Source organism: Budorcas taxicolor, chromosome 15 (assembly GCF_023091745.1).
Source record: "Budorcas taxicolor isolate Tak-1 chromosome 15, Takin1.1, whole genome shotgun sequence".
Lineage (NCBI taxonomy): Eukaryota > Metazoa > Chordata > Mammalia > Artiodactyla > Bovidae > Budorcas > Budorcas taxicolor.
The window spans coordinates 1469886-1483085 of record NC_068924.1 but is presented as its reverse complement, the minus strand read 5'-3'; the positions used below and the strand labels follow the sequence as shown (position 1 = coordinate 1483085).

The following is a 13200-nucleotide window of genomic DNA, read 5'->3' as shown; positions in this document are numbered from 1 at the left end:
TCTTGTTCAAGAAATGCCTAGCTGTTCTCTCCTTTCGTTCTTCCATCTTCCTGAGTGTGATTATCTTATTTCTCTTAATTTGCATGCACCAATATTTGAATCTCAACAATTATTCATGCCCCTAAGAGTCAGACATGACAGTGACAGAACAGCAACAAACTTCTAATAAATATTTTCAGTTTTGTTTGTTAGGAAAACAAAAATCTGATGGGTGCTGCTATCCAAAAAAGAAAGTGAAAAATATCAAAAACACTAAATAAATTTGTATTTAGTGTATTTTGAAACAAGCCTGTTTCAAAAGAGATGATCTGGACCTCACTGATATTTACTTTCCTTTTGAACCTCTGAACCAGAAGTTCTAATGTAAACACCTTGCCATGATATTCTTATTTAGAAAGCATTGATAGACCAGGAAATCTTTATATTTATTGAGTACCAGACACTATGAGGAAATGCGGAAAGGTATTAATTCATTGTTTTTTCAAAACTTTCATTCACTAAAAATACAGAAATTCATATGTTTAATCTTGTCTTCTCTCTTGTTAAATCACATGAAATCTCAAATAGTTGCATATATTTTGACAGATGCTACAGTAGCTTCAACAATGTCCAGTCATTTCACATTATGGGTTCAATTTCCACTCCTGCTAGTTCTGTGAAATTGAACAGTTTGTTGAAATTCTTTAAGCTTAAATTTTCCATCTGCAAAATGGGAAATGCCTGTCTCAAAATGGCAGTGTGAAAAATAAATAAAAAGATACCATTAAATAACAGTTAAATAACTTTATACTTGACACAGAGCAAGCACTAAATAACTGAGGGCTTGTATTATTTTTTACTATATATTTTATTATGTATGGTGGTCTCCCACCATTCTCACTGCTGTACCTTTATTACAAAGAATTTAATCATAATCGTAAGAGAATGAGGAGCATATATAATTTATTTTTATACCCCTAGTTCCCAGCAAGCTGCCTGGCACACAGCAGGTATTTATCAAATATTTGACTAAACATTGAAAATGTAGCTTTTAATGAAACAAATTATTCACTATATAATGTAGAGGGGATTTTGCAAGCTAGATGATAATACTAGCTAAAGAGACTTCTGTACACAAGCTAATACACATTTGAGGGCTAAAATTCATGTGTTCAAGTATTTCAGACTCTTTAGAATTTATCAGCCTTAGTAGCAAGTGTGAACTTTAGCGGTACTCGTTTTGAAAACCTCTCATTTGTAACATTAACAATCATTTCAATTAGAATGTTAAGGATTGTGAAAATATGCAATTTGTGTTTGTTTATACATATTCTTCCATATTTTAACTAACTATCGCAAGAAGAAAAGAGACAAAATGAAAGTATTGGTTCATTTTAAGTAATATTCCATAACATATCTTAGAAATTAACAATCTTGCAACAACTTACAATTTTTATAACCACATTCATATTTTGCAAAATGATTTATATCTGGAGAATGTTTTCTTTAAGCTAACAAATAATTTTCTTCTATCTAAAGAGATAATTAGCTGCCTTTATTTTGTAGGTGGAGAAATTTCTTAACCAAGTCCAGTGTTAGAATATCCATCAAATTCAAGGAAGAAGTGAGAGACTTCTGGTTCTTTTGACCATGTCTACCTAAGGCAGGATTTAAGAAAATAATACAAGATCAAATCCTAAACAATTGCCCACAATAGAGTTATTTAGGGCATTTCTATGAGAAAATCACATATTATATAATTTACACTTCTATTGCTTTTTGAAATAGTTTCTATAGTTACAAAGTATTTTAAAACAAAATCAGAATTAGTGTAGACTGTCATGTAATGCAAAGTAAATCATCTTCTAATGAGTTTTAAGAACAAGTTCAATTTTCCAAACTACAGATTTGCTGGGAGAAAAGAAAAGATACATATTAAAATTACTAAATGAATATCACAGTGCTATTTTATAAAATATATATCATGACTTCAATAACATTGTAGTCAAAAGTGGTCATTCCTTGTCTGCAAATGATTAAGAAATCTGAAATGTGACCTGGAGTTCTGTATGTACTGCATGTTCACTGAGCCTATCTTTTAGTTGGTGGCATTAGGTTTTATTTATAAATTCAAGTGCTTTTCTGCTAATGTCTATTTAGTTTCACAGACTTTAAATGGTTTGGTTTAGGGATGTGTGCGTGTGTGTGTGTATGTACCAAAAACTGTTCAGTTATTATGAATTAGCAATAATCTTTTCATTTCACAATAATTCTTCATCTTATTTCATCTTATTGCTTCAAAAACTAAATGAGAATATTACTGTAAATATTACTTGAATAGTTATGATTTTCACAATTAGGAAAAATTATTAGCTTCCATTGGGAACATATTTTTATAATAGAATAAAAATTCTTGGATCACAACCTTAATTAAAGCCAAAATACAGGACAATTTTAGGAAAACCAATTTAATACAAATTAGTATGTAAAATGTTAAGGACTGCTAATTTGTTTCTTCTTTGCACTTGCTAAATACCTGCTCTGACCAAGGCATCTTGCTAAATCCCAGAGAGCAAAGAAAAATAATATGGCTCTTTTCCTGAAGGAAGTCACAGTTGAATGTAAACAAGATGCAGAATACAGAGACCTATGACTTTGAATAAGTCTTTTATTGCACAAAGTTGATTCCTAAGTAGTCTTCAGGTCATGAGATACTTTGAAAGTGGTAATCCCATTGACATAGATGATAATTTATGCTTCTCTAGTCAATTATTAACATATATTTTTCCTATCACAGTCACAGTGCTAAGTATGTAATAATCACTCAAAAGAAATTTATTTTATTTTAAAAATTTTATTTTTAGTATAAAAACAAAATCTATAAAGCAACTTAATATACTTCTAAGCATAGTTATATATTCATCCGTTTTATTATCAATTCCTTGCCACACAAAACCATTAGTTAAGTTGTGAAAGTGAAAGTTGCATGGAATTTTTAATGTTTCATAATTTCTCCTTTACAGTTCTACTTCTCTCATTATAGGAATCCCCATATGTTATGTACAAGAAAAATCATGAAATGTTTGAAGGAAATGACAAGTATGAAGGATACTGTGTAGATTTGGCATCTGAAATTGCAAAACATATTGGTATCAAGTATAAAATTGCCATTGTCCCAGATGGAAAATATGGAGCAAGGGATGCAGACACAAAAATCTGGAATGGGATGGTAGGAGAACTTGTTTATGGGGTAAGCAAATCAATCTATTAGAAAATTTACTTACATAAACCTGAAAGTTTTTTTCACTTGGGCACATATCAATTGTTAAATGTTTATTGTTGTTGTTGTTGTTTTTAATTTGCAATTACATTCAAAGAAGCATATATAATGTCAAATATTTCTCTATTTCATTAGTAGTGTAATTTCCTAACAATTAGGGAAACTAATACTTGATAACTTCAAAAAGATAAAAACCCAGAATATAATATTCTATTTAAAAAAAAAAAAAAACCACTAACTTCAATATCTATGATGATTGTTCTCTTAAGCTTGATGCTGCTATACCAGGGACATGTTTTGAGAGCTACAAAACAGTCCATTACTTATCTGTTACTTGATAATTGTAGGAGCAGATTTCCTTTAACAGCATAAAGTTGAGCCTTTTTTAAGCTAATTATTTATATTTCTATTGGTTGTATTTACAAGTAAATATCTTTTAAATTATTAGTGAAGCAATCAGCAAACTAGCTAGCATATATTAAAGACTCATCAATAATGTGAAATTCTTACAACTCTGCTGAACACAATAAATTTAAACTTACATGCAATGACATCATTTTTTCCAACATAGTAAACACAAAAGTGATAATTTATTCCATAGTGGGCCTCACATGAAACCATGTCATGCCCTTCCCTTTGAGTTCACCAGATTTTTAGTGTACATATTCAAAGTGAAAGTGAAGTCACTTAGTCATGTCTAAATCTTTGTGACCCCATGAACTGTAGCCTACCACACTTATCCATCCATGGGATTTTCCAGGCAAAACTACTGGAGTAGGTTGCCATTTCCTTCTCCAGAGGATCTTCCCAACCCAGGGATTGAACCTGGGTCTCTCCCATTGTAGGCAGACATTTTACCATCTGAGCCACCAGGGAAGTCATACATATTCAAAATCAAGGGCAAATTCAGTGTAGCCATTCCTGCCTGAAGTAGAACAAGATTGGGTCTCTTCAGCTAACATTGCAGTGTTAAAATCAAGCCAGTATTTATCAACTGCCAGTGACGGTATGTTTCCAAAGTCCCAAAATCAAACCTAGAGCCTACAGTGAGTTCTATTCATCAAGTAACCAATAAAAGTCATATACACTTGAAATGTATTCTGAAATTTCCTATAAGCCAATTTACATTTCACAAATTTCATGTTCAAAACACATTCTGTCTGATTAATTCTCCAAGATTCCCTTTAAAAATTAAGAATTACACAACAGTAATCCTTCTCCAGGAAAGAATAAAGGTAGAACAAGTTAGAACATTGGGCTTCCAAGGTAGCTCAAGTGATAAAGAATCTGCCCACAATGCGGGGAGCTTGGGTTTGATCCATGGGCCAGGAAGATCCCCTGGAGAAGGGCAAGGCAACCCACTCCAGTTAGAACATAACTGAAGTATCTAGAGGGGCTCACTTTTGAGCCAGAACTGCAGTTCAATACTTTTGCATTTCTACACCCTGCTTTCAGACCATGAAAAAATGAACATTCTCTGCACAGAACAGGTGTAACAGTAAGAGGAAATTATTTGTCATTAAAAAGCAATTCGTTAGCTTTATATTCATTTGAAAGAACTGCTGACTAATTAGATGCCCTAAATGAGGAAAAGAAAATTTTCAGTCTTAAAAAATCAAAAAGTATTTTACTACTGGGCTCATCAACAGTTTGATATTGCGATTTAATTATCAAAGAAAAAGAGTTCTTAAAGCATGTATTTGTTGGAAATGTATTAAACTTTAAGATTTTAAATGTGAACACTAACCTAGTGCCTAGAACTACAATAATTCATTTACCTTCAGAAAACACTATTGAGTATTTCATCCCAAAAAACGCATTCTTGTATTGTCAGTTAATTTCGGACCAGATTACTAATCAGTTATTTTCTACAATTGTTACATCTCTCTCCTCTGGAGTCCTTAGCAAGTTGGTAACCCAGGCTCACTCCTTTGCAAGTGTACTTGATTATGTTTTATTGGGAGAATATTGTTTAAATAGTGAAAACAAGTGATATGAAGGGAGTAGTATAATTAAAAACAACAAAACTGTATCGCTAGTACATGTGTCACATGGCACAGAAAGTCACAAAGCCAGGCTGTTCTCAGAGAGAGAAGATAACATAATGGTTATTACTCTTTATTGATTCCTCAGCCAGTTTGCAAGGATTTAAATAATCTGATCTTTGCCACTTGAATTGTCCAATTTTTTCCCAAAAAGAATCTTTGTTCATGTCTCATATACTTTCCACAGATTTGATATTTTCCATTCTGGTGTCTGCAAAGCCTTTACTTGCCTCTCAACTACTTTTTTTTTTTTCCTTTCTTACTGCTAATGCACACATGAATTCTCAGTTTACAAGCCCTAAGTAAAACTGTGTATATTCTTCTGCTCAACAAAGCCAGCAAGATGATAAACTTTGAGTGCGTTTATTTATTTTTTTTAACTTTATCCTTTGCAAACCTTGTTACTGTAATTGTTAGGAATAGATTATCTGCCAGACACTTAGATGTTATCTCAGCACACCACCAAGTAGTTACCCCAAGGCTCGAAACCTCCCTTACACTTTCAGGTTCTTTCTTCCTGTCACTACTTCACATTGCAACAAATTCCTCATAGGATCTTCTGTGGTATACTGCTCCAGGGCCTTTTCTGTGCCTTTCTGTACTTCTGTATGTATATTTTAACAAAAGACATTTTTCTCAGAGCAAATTCCATGTCCTGCCAACACTAGAATTACTTGTGGTATGTGTTAAAATGCTTGTTCATCAGCCTCACTCCAGAAGTCACTGAGAATCCAAATATTATCAAGGTTTTACAAGAGACATTTTTCACAATTTTGGGAATCACTGAGAGCTAATGGAACAAGACAAATGCAGCATCTCCAAAGTTAGCAGAGAAAACTCAGATGTATCTTCTGTTCCCCGGCCTCTTTCAGAATTTCAAGTGTGTCCTTACTGAGCGTTGCCGTCACCACTGTTATCTAATGTTTGCTTTCCATTGCACCTAGTTCTACGTGCTGGAGACTCCTTTATTTCTGTTCATGCTTCTCTACCTTTAGAGTGTTTACTCTCATCAATGGTCACTTGTATGAGTAAAAAATTTCAGAAGATACTACACAGAACAGTGTAGTATTTGAAAGGTGATATTTCACATCAGAGAAAGGAAGCATTATCCATTTATCCCTACTGGTAAAGCAGGACAATTTTGAAATATATTATCATGTAATATGCTAGATAAATTATAGAGGGATTATAGGTACTAGAATAAAGTATATATTGAGGTTGATCAAACACTATGAGAAGGATTTTTCTAAGCATGAAATCAAAGGCTGAAAATACAAAAATATAATTTTATATGGCTACAAAAAAATTTTTAAACATGTATACTAAAATAAAGTATCACAAACCAAGTAATGTAATTAAAACGATGACTAGAAGAATATTTAAAATATATATATTGAAAATAATATTTTAAAATATTTTAAACAAATAAATTAGTGAGCAAAAAAAGAATAGCCCCTATGGAAGTGGGGAAGATTATGACAAGTAATATATAAAAGGAGTAAAATTGTCTGTTTTACAAAAATTTTAAAAATTCAAGAAAGTACAATGAGATTAGCAAATTGGTGAAGATAAATGGGAATAAATGAAAAAAATCCCCTAGAAATACACAGGGAATATCCAGGGTTCAAAGCTGAAGGTGCTTTCACACAGTGCTTATAACAATACAAATTTGCATGATCTTTAGGGAGAAAAATTGGGCAAAATATGTAATGAGCATTAAATAACAAAGATATATGTGAGGATTTGTCTTCAGAGTTGTTTATATCACCATTGTTATAAATTGTATAAACCTGGGAACAATACAGAAATCCCCCCAAAATAAATTGAATGAGTAAATTTTGATACTTTAACATGATAAAATATTTGCAATCATTTAGACTTATTTTTACTATATATGTTGAAATAATGTTGAAATACCTCATCATATTCTCTTGAGAAAAGGAATTATAAAATATCATGTTCTATATTATCCAATTTTAAAATAAGAAATAATATTCATAAAATAATTTCTGATAGGGCATATTTAAAGAATAAGAGTAATGAAGAAAATGAAGACAACTTTTCTTAATTTTCTGTTTCTGTTTTTATATTCTATATCTACTTCATATATCACTGTGTAATGAAAATTAAACAAATAATAATAACTTTGGGGAAGTAATAACCTCTCAAAAATGATTCTGACTTGTGTATGATATATAGCCATTTTTGATATGAACTAAATTTATTCCCACTTGAAAGCATATGCACTTACTTTTCAGACACTCAGTGGAAAGCATGACAACAAAAGTACATTTCCCATTCTAACCCTCCAGTTGCCTTTGTACCAAGCTGCTGGCCATCATATCAATCCAGGGGCCTAAAGATATATAGAGTTAATATAAAAGTGGTAGCTACTATGTAAGAACATATATGTTTGTGTTTCAGATTCCATTTTAATACCAAATATTTTCCTTCTAAAATAAATAACCAAAAAAACTTTTCTCATTTGTAGATCCTGTAACAATTTACAGTTTTTTCACCATATTTCATTTCATTTCGTTTTAGTGATGACATGATTTAACAGAAATACAATCTCAAATTGCAGAGCTTCTATGATGTGTAAAACTAATTTGAGTCTCAGTCTCAACCATCTGTAAAACAATGATAAGCATAACATTTTTTATCTGTTCACAATGGTTAAGTGAGAAGCCATTCAAAACAGTTAAATCCGCATAGACATAAAATCTCTCAGTAATTGTTCAGTAAATGTTTTATTGTTTCATTAAGATTTGTTTAATAATCACAATAATGTAATGAGGCAAACAAGAAAAAAATGTCTTAATTTTGGAGATATGGAAACTGATTCTGAAAAGTTTCTCAAAATCACAACATAAAAATGGAAGCTGGTATCTTATTAATAAAATTTATAAGAATTGAATGTACCATTTCCAAATTTTTTTTTAGAAATTGAAAGTAGAAATCAAAGTATGTGAATAGGAAGAAATAAATGCCAATTTCCAGATTTTTGTTTATATTCTGGGTTGAAAAATGTTGTCAAATGACAGGTTTCTTCTATTTTACAAACACAAGCTTCATGCTAGGTTTTCTCATAACTGGAAAGAAATAAGAAAAGGCTATTTGAAATTTGCAATTCAAATTTTAAGGAATGGCCAAGTAATGAATTAGTGACAACATTCCAAATAGAAAAGACTGCAAAATATCAGCAATTCTAGCTAAGAAATTCATAAATTCAGCCATATGGGAAAACTTTCACGTGTCCTCCTCTGCACTGTCAGACCCTTAAAGACTAATGCAGTTATTTGAGTTTAAGCTATTTTTGCTATGCCTACTCTTTCTCTTTTTCTCTCCCTCTTATCTAATTACTAGCACAAATAAAAATATATTTGCAATTAAAGTGACATAATATCTTATAAAAAAAATCTACTGTTCATCTTTGTCACTGGCCTTATTTATTGTAGGTATTCCCAAAAAATTTAGAATAAATACTAACAGGTTAAAATCTGAGTGAATCAATCGGTACTAAATGGTTCATGGAATCTATTAACCCACATTTTTTTCATGTGTCTTTTCTTTTATAGAAAGCAGAGATTGCTATTGCCCCTCTGACAATCACTTTGGTCCGAGAGGAGGTCATTGACTTCTCTAAGCCCTTCATGAGTTTGGGCATATCTATTATGATCAAAAAGCCTCAGAAATCTAAACCAGGAGTGTTTTCCTTCTTGGATCCTCTGGCCTATGAAATTTGGATGTGCATAGTCTTTGCCTACATCGGTGTCAGCGTGGTCTTGTTCCTGGTTAGCAGGTTTAGTCCATACGAGTGGCACACAGAAGAGCCGGAAGATGGGAAGGAAGGACCCAGCGACCAGCCTCCCAACGAGTTTGGCATCTTTAACAGCCTCTGGTTTTCCCTGGGTGCTTTTATGCAGCAAGGATGTGACATTTCACCCAGGTTAGTTTCAAAGCCCTTAAGTTCTTCACCAACTCCCTAGTAATTCTAAATATTGTGCATAACTTCTCTCTATATGTTCTTATTCTAGAGGCAGAGCATTACCTAAAACAGAGAAAGACTTTTTACTGCCCAAATTAATCTAAATACACTCATAACCAATTTTTCCAGATTAGCACAAAGTATGGATGCTTCATAAAGGTTAATTTCCCACTGGAAAAGGAACATATGGAACCCATCTGAATTCTCAAAAATCATTTAGTATTAATATTTCTTATGGTGACTTGACAGGTGGAAACCAAACCTAAATTCTTAAGAAAATAAATTTATTTTCATGTTATTTCCTTTACAAAATCAAATGTTTTTGTCATTGTTGTTCATATTTCAGAATTAATTTTGAATTCAACTTAAGTCCTGTGTAACTTAATGGAAATTTCTGCCATGAAATTACCTAAAACCTAAGTCAATATAGTAGGTTCCAGATATACATTTTTCTGAACAATCATAAGCTAAGCAGTATACAGAGTCAGAAATGTAAATACTATATATATTTTATCTGTGGAGTCATAGCTCTTGTCAGTTAAGACATAGTTTAGTTAAGTTTGCCAAAAATACAGCCAACCTACTGCTACAAGAAAAATATCAAATTTCTCTGAGAAAAGTAGGTGAAGGCAAGAGAAGCTAAGAATTAAACTTAAACAGTGACATATTAGCATCACATATATGTGTATCATTTTAAGAAATCTTTCTTAAAAAGAGACATTCTAGCAACAATGCACTTTGTATTCCTTATGACCCAGTTCAGTTCAGTTCAGTCACTCAGTCGTGTCCAACTCTTTGTGACCACATGAATTGCAGCACACCAGGCCTCCCTGTCCATCACCAACTCCCGAGTTCACTCAAACTCACGTCCATCAAGTCGGCGATGCCATCTAGCCATCTCATCCTCTGTCAGTCCCTTCTCCTCCTGCCCCCAATCCCTCCCAGCATCAGAGTCTTTTCCAATGAGTCAACTCTTCACATGAGGTGGCCAAAGTGCTGCAGTTTCAGGTTTAGCATCAGTCCTTCCAAAGAACACCCAGGACTGATCTCCTTTAGAATGGACTGGTTGGATCTCTTTGCAGTCCAAGGGATACTCAAGAGTCTTCTCCAACAGCACAGTTCCAAAGCATCAATTATTCGGCACTCAGCTTTCTTCACAGTCCAACTCTCACATCCATACATGACTACTGGAACACTATAAATGTGCATAAATTCCAGCATAGGTATTTGAATAAATAATCTTCAATTAATGAAAAGACATCAAAACAAATCAAGTAATAATTTTATGGCTTTAAAAATCAGGATTAAGTAAATGCTAAGTTAAAACCAATAGGTGCCACTTATATAGTAACATTAAGAAGGGAGCATTTTGAGCTAGAAATGCCATGGAAAATATTAAGAAAATATTTTAAAATAATTCTCACAGGAATTTTAGGTAGTCTGATGGTCCTATTGGGTGAAATCAATTATGACTATGCTCTGAATTTTTTATTCATTTCATTGTCACTTTTTCTCTACTCACTCACACATCCTTGATAGCCAGAGAAAGGGTGAGAGAAACCATTTTTTGAGCTCTAGCATCAGTTTTCAGTGCTGTTATACTGCACACTGACAAGCCACATGCTTTGGCCTCATGTGGGCAGTGGCAAAGAGAACATTTTTATATCAGTGTGGAAAGCACTTTAAGACATAGCTCATCCTCCACTCAGAAAAGAAATATAATATACTTATCCAACAAACAAACAAAGTGTTCTCAACTATGGTTCCTTGGAGACCAATCCTAGGTATTTTTCCGGTCAAGCCCCACCTTGGCATATGTCCTGTCTATCCTTGCATACCTCTGACTGAAGGTAAAAACAAGTTCTCTCACAAAAGCATCTACCACCTTGTATCAAAATCTAAGAGCTTACCCATTGTTAAGATGTATTGCTATTTTATAATAGTGCTGCCAATCAAACTGTGATACTGTGTTTTATCTTGTCAAACATAGGCTGCATCCTAATTTCAGAGACACTGAAGTGTAAGAGGAGAGTCAATGAATTTAAGCAAGTGTTCCTCCTTTGGATCTGAAGGAAAGGGATTTGGTTCCGCATTTCTGCCAAGTAAACAATTAAAAGGAAAAGTATTTTAAAAATGGCATTTATACATTCAATATAGCATGAAAGATATCAAACGATACAAAAATACTAGAATCATTCTTGAGTAGACTATTCAGAACATAAAATGACACTTGCAATTATTTTTAAACATACACAATGTTATTTCTTTTCTTTATGTTGATTATAGAAAGGAAAATGTACATTATCTTATCCATGTTTAGATCGCTCTCAGGACGAATTGTTGGAGGTGTTTGGTGGTTCTTTACACTCATCATTATATCATCTTATACTGCTAACCTCGCTGCTTTCCTGACGGTTGAGAGAATGGTCTCCCCTATAGAGAGTGCAGAAGATTTGGCCAAACAAACAGAAATTGCCTATGGAACACTGGACTCAGGGTCAACAAAAGAATTCTTCAGAGTAAGTTGAGGGGAAAACTAAAAAGGAAATGTTCATAACTTTGAAATTTAAGCAGTTTTGCAAACAATTATACTATGGGCTCTAGCTATCAGAGGCTTTGCAAACACAATGGTAGCTGCTATATTTAAACATAGCTATGCTGTATATTTCTACTTGTATTTTAGTGATTTTAAGTTGCAAAAGCCTATTGATTTACTCACATTGCAAGAGGGACCCTCACTAAGGAAAAGTAACAGCAAAAAAGGTAAATAAAGCAACTTTATTTAATAATTCATCCCAAAGATTCCAGATAATGCCATGATACTTTATCTGGTAAGATTTGGATTTGTCTAAACTTTGGGACTTAGAGCAAAAAAATGAAAACAGAGCATAAAAAAAAAAAAAAAATACAATTACCTTACTGCATTTGAGTATCAAAGCCTTAATAGCATGTTATAGTACTTATATGAGGTTTATTGTTCCATAATGTATTCTGTAACAATGGATTTCAAAGCAATATATTTGCTTTCTCACTAGATAAAAAGAATAATAACTACTAAGTTCTAGCACCCTTGTAAAACATTGTGTGGTATTTCATTTGAGCTGACTTCTCTGTTTTTGCAGATAAAATTGCTCAAACTGATACAATTGCATTTCACATATGGGTATGATTCCTTTGGCTTGCCATCAGGATGGCAGGTATTTTGGAGGTTTTTGGTTTTCAGCTCCTAGTGCCACTCTAAGGATGAATTTTTTGATCAGAGAATCTCTTTTACCCTGGTTTTACTTAAACCCAGAAATTTAAATTTCATAATATCTGATCAAAGATAAAGTTTCATTTTGTGACTTCAGAATCAAAAAACTAAAAAGTAGTAAGGGTAACATTTTCACAAATATTTAGCTAGGTAATAATTGCATCTTATATTAGTATTAAACATCAATTGCTTAAAGACTAGATATTTAACAATTTAGAGGACAAGATATATTTCACTATTTCCTAAACTATTATGTAAAATTAATGATAGCCCTTTAAAGCAAATTCACTCATATATAGTACTTGGGAAATTATACTTTCTTTTAAAATGTATACATTTATTGTTTTCTCATTCAGGTTTCAAGTTACTCCTTAAGCCAGGCTTAATTTTCATGCACTTGAATTTCGATAAGATATTTCTCTTTTTTAAAAAAATTCAATTACAGTATTCTTATATACTATAAATGCTGATGTAACACTAAATCATTGATGTAACACTAAATCACTGATGTAACACAGCAAATCATTCTAAAACTGTCAAACCCATCATTGCACATTGTGTTTTTAAAAAATAAAAAAAAACAGACAGTGAACATATTTATCAACAATTTGGAACATTACAAATAGATATAAAATTTTAATTATAAAGTATTTGT

The 13200-nt window shown here is 32.4% G+C and overlaps 1 protein-coding gene across 1 annotated transcript in view; it reads left to right on the top strand.

The window, feature by feature from the left end:
* GRIA4 (glutamate ionotropic receptor AMPA type subunit 4) overlaps positions 1-13200 on the top strand; it is a 660370-nt gene that overhangs the window by 593846 nt on the left and 53324 nt on the right. Inside the window, exons 10-12 of the mRNA XM_052652329.1 lie at positions 3023-3229; positions 8883-9253; positions 11613-11811. Of these exons, the coding sequence (XP_052508289.1) occupies positions 3023-3229; positions 8883-9253; positions 11613-11811 (777 nt within the window). The remainder of the gene's footprint in view (positions 1-3022; positions 3230-8882; positions 9254-11612; positions 11812-13200) is intronic.